This window comes from Camellia sinensis, chromosome 8 (genome assembly GCF_055761805.1).
Source record: "Camellia sinensis isolate YWXY chromosome 8, ASM5576180v1, whole genome shotgun sequence".
Lineage (NCBI taxonomy): Eukaryota > Viridiplantae > Streptophyta > Magnoliopsida > Ericales > Theaceae > Camellia > Camellia sinensis.
In genome coordinates, this window is record NC_138968.1 from 39512788 (window position 1) to 39517252 (window position 4465).

General features: G+C 43.2%; 1 protein-coding gene across 1 annotated transcript; it reads left to right on the forward strand.

Annotated features, from left to right (window-relative positions):
* The first annotated feature begins 3191 nt into the window (after positions 1 to 3191).
* LOC145797714 (uncharacterized) lies at positions 3192 to 4073 on the forward strand. Its single transcript, XM_082885126.1, has 2 exons — positions 3192 to 3575; positions 3984 to 4073. Exons 1-2 carry the CDS (start codon positions 3192 to 3194, stop codon positions 4071 to 4073), a joined length of 474 nt encoding a protein of 157 aa, XP_082741252.1.
* Positions 4074 to 4465: the final 392 nt, after the last annotated feature.

Here is a 4465-nt window from a genome sequence, read left to right on the forward strand (position 1 = left end):
TCTTGGTCGGACTAAGGTGGATTTGAGGGACTACCTCCAGAGGAAGCGACAGAATGCCGAGGTCACATCGGCCGTCAAGTCGAGAACACCGTTCTTGGTAGAGTTGGATAGGTTTGAAGCCCCAAAAAGGTTTCATATGCTGAGGTTTCAGATATATGACAGTAAGTCCAATCTGAATTTTCACGTCGACTTATATTTAAATTCAATGGCTTTGTATACAGGGAATGAACCGTTGTTGTGCAAGGTGTTCCCCTCATCCTTTGGGAAAATTGCATTGGATTGGTTTCACCAGTTGCCAAAAGGAACTATGAAGAGTTGGGAAGGCCTGGCCGAGATGTTCGTGGCCAAGTTTGTTACGAACAAGTTGCAACCATTAAGGGTAGACTCCCTGATGGCTTTGAAAATTTGCAAGGATGAGAGCCTTAGGGCTTATGCCAAAAGGTATTATGAGGTGTTCAATCGAATACCATGATGTAACTAGGAGTTGGCGGTCGTGTCTTTTAAGAACGGCCTGGAGGATGACTACATGCTTTGGAAGTAACTGGAAAAGACTCTGCCAAAAAGTATGGAGGAGCTCATGGCAAGGATTGAGAAATATGCCAGAGCAGAAGAGGATACGCCTAGAACAAAGGCACCGAAGCAAGAAAAGAGAAACGGCTCGCCGAAGCAAGACCGAGGTAATACTAGATTTAATAGACAAGAAATAGGTTTGAGGGTGGCACAGGAAGTCACCAGTGTGTTTCGAATCCTGGTTTATAAAGTTCTAGAAAGGATCAAGAACCAGCTATATTATAGCGCGCCGAAGAGGATTCCTGGCGAATTTATGGAGAGAAGTCTTGGGAAGCACTGTGCTTACCACAATGAAGATGGGCACTTGACTCAGGGGTGCAGAGCCCTGAAGGCGCATTTGGAAGATCTGGTTAGACAGGGTCACTTGAGGGACCTAGTAGATGAGGCCAGAACGAGGGAAAAGCAAGCGAGACTACCCTAGGCACCAGTAGCACCACCTCTGCCACAACCACCGCAAGAAGAACCTCAAGTGATCAATGTGATCCACTCGAAGGTTAATGAGAATGATACTAAACACTAATAAATTCATTGCCATGTGCTTTTGAAATATATTAATCTTTTAACACATTGAAGGATGAATTTGAGTTCTTGTATAAGGAAACAAAATTATTTGAGTATAATCATCAATAAAGTGCAATTGTGAAAGTAGAAGTACTAATGGACATTATGTTTTACATGCTTTGGACATATGAGGAAGTGTGAAACTCTTTCAATCGTGCCAGAAAAGCAAACAAAGTAAACAGTGAAAGGAAATCAATATTTATTTTTTGGAGGTGGGTTGAACCAAATGGGATTGATATACTTCCACTTGTTTAAGATATATGAAGCAACTAAGTTGTCTAAAGTAGATGTCATTGTAATTTTTATTTTATATATATATATATATATTTTTAATGTGGGATATGTAAGTTAGATTACAATTAATTTTTATGAGTTTATGTTGTTAGTTTCATGGATGTTGTGTTTATATTTTATAAATAAACCCAGAAGATGAAACACTTACAACACGTGTGTCAGGTCCAGCAAAAGAGGCTTAGGACAAACGAGTACTAGGTACCAATGGTGTCCTTTACTGATGCAGACTTAGACATGTGCAACATCCCCATAACGAGAATACCAGGTAAGGCGCATTCTGATCAACCAAGGCAGTTCTTGTGACATCATTTATGTCAAGTGTTACAAGGAGCTTGGCCTTCATCACGATGATTTGGAGCAGTCCAACAGCCCAATGGTCGGGTTCAATGGAACACCGACATGGCCTTTGGGAGCAATAAATCTGGAGGTGCAGGCGGGCACTAGGAAGGTAAGCACGGAGTTTACAATAATTGACACTCCCTCCCTCTACAATGTTATCTTGGGGAGGCCAGGGTTACACGCAATGAGGGATGTTCCCTCAACGCTGCACCAACTGTTGTGGTTCCCAACAGAGCATGGAATTGAGAAAGTTAGAGGGAAAAAATTGCTCCATAGAAGTAATGAAATCCGCCTGTAATGTACGAGAAACACAAGCAGCAGAAATTGAAGATGAAGACATGGAAGTTATAGATGATGTCAGCAGAGAACTAGCCGAGAAGAGTGAAAAAGCCTTGATGAAAATTCTGGTCCAAAAAGGGAATGAAGAGCGCTTCTTCCTTCTCGGCTCAAGCTTGGCCGAGGATGAGGAAAGGGAGTTGGAAGCTTTCTTACAGGCCAACATAGAAGTATTTGCTTAGACGCTATATGAGATGCCAGGCATTGACCCCGAGGTCACATGCCATATGCTCAATATGGACAGGTCGGCTAAACCTGTCATCCAGCGAGCGAGGAGGCCGACATTGATGCATGTTGAGGCCATGAGGAGGAAGTGGACAAACTACTGGAAGCCAAAGGCATTCGCAAGGTGAACTACCCTACTTGGTTGTCCAACACTGTGGTGATAAAAAAGAAGAATAGCAAGTGGAGGGTTTGTGTTGATTTCACAAGCCTGAATAAGGCTTGTCCCAATGACAGTTTTCCACTTCCCAAGATTGACCAATTAGTAGATGCCATTTCAGGGCATGGAAGGATGAGCTTCTTGGATGCTTACAAGGGATACCACCAGATAGCAATGTATCCCTTGATGAAGAGAAGACTGTATTTATCACCCCAAAAGGGCTGTACTGCTACAGAATGATGCCTTTCAGACTGAAAAATACAGGGGCAACCTACTAGAGGTTAGTAACCAAAATGTTTGGACATATGATTGGCAAGACAGTAGAAGTGTACATTGATGACATGGTCGTGAAGACCAAAGAACCTGAGAATCATCTGGCCGACTTGAAGGCATTTTTTGACATCATGAGGACATATCAGCTCCGACTCAATGCTTCAAAATGTGCATTTAGAGTTGGGTTTGGTAAGTTCCTGGGATACTTGGTTACCAAAAGGGGCATCGAAGCAAGCCCGGATCAAATCAAGGCCATCCTTGACTTAAAAAGCCCGACATCGGCAAACAAGTGCAGATGTTGACTGGAAGAGCCGCAGCCCTGAACAGGTTTATAAGCAGAAGTTCGGATAAGTGTAAACTATTTTTTAGTTTGTTAAAGAAGGCCACAAATTTTTTGTGGATAGAAGAGTGCAAAGTCACCTTGGCCGACTTGAAAATGTACCTGACAATAACTCCAGTTCTTTTGAATCCAATACCTGGGGAGGAACTATTCTTATACTTGGCAGTTTTAGAGCACGCAGTGAGTGCAGTGGTAATTAGAGAAAAGAAGGGAGAACAAAGGGCAGTATACTATGTGAGTAAAACCCTAGCAAGCGTAGAGACCAGGTACTTACCCCTGGAAAAATTGACACTAGCCTCGGTAATGGCTTCAAAGAAATTGAATCACTACTTCCAAGCCCACAAAATCGTGATACTGACTAAGTATCATTTGAAGTCCCTATTGCAACAAAGAGATCTGAAAGGCATGGTAGCCAGATGGGCAGTAGTACTGGGCCAATATGAGTTGGAATTTAGGCTTAGAACAGCAATTAAAGGCCAGGTTTTGGCCGACTTTGTGGCCGAGTTCACACCTGGTGCCATTCCACGTCGGAGTCCGGTGAGCCGCGGCTTGAGGTGCCCAAGAGAGCAAGAAGAAACCCAGTTGGAACCAAAGAACCCCACTCAAGCAAAACAGAAGAAAGAATAAAAACCAAAGCCCTGTGACATCTACATCGGCAACTCCTTCTGCCTGTTTGTTGATGGAAGTTCAAACTGTCAAGGAACAGGGCAGAAGTAGTATTAATATCACCAGATGGCCGAATGTTAGAACAGTCTATTCGTTTTGGGGTTCAAGGCCTCGAACAATGAAGCAGAGTATAAGGTACTAATCGCAGGGTTGAAGTCAGTAGCAACAATGGAAGCCGATGAGATGGTAATCTTCTGTGACTCCTAACTTATTGTGAATCAGGCAACAAGCGAGTACGCAGCTCGAGATGAAACAATGATAGCTTATGTCAAGGAAGTTGTTAGACTGCTAGCATTGTTCCAGGATTACTAACTATAACAGGTTAGTCGAGATGATAACAGCCATACCGATGCCTTAGCTAACCTGGCTAGTGCAATGAAATCAAAAGAGGCAATGACAATAATGGTTGATTATTTGTCAGGCCCAAGTGTGGAACCACTAATCACAGAGTACGAAGCAATGTGTATGGAGATGGGACCAAGTTGGATGGATGCAATAGTGATGTTCCTTAGGGATGGCAAGTTGCCAGACAACCGAAAAGAGACACATAAGACCAGGTTGAAATTGGCCAGGTTCAGCCTAACAGCAGATGGCCATCTCTATAGGAGATCTTTCACTGGTCCTCTTTTGAGATGTGTGCATCCCTCCCAAGTTGAAAACTTCTTGTTCGAAATAGATGAAGGAGTATGTGGAAGCCATGTTGG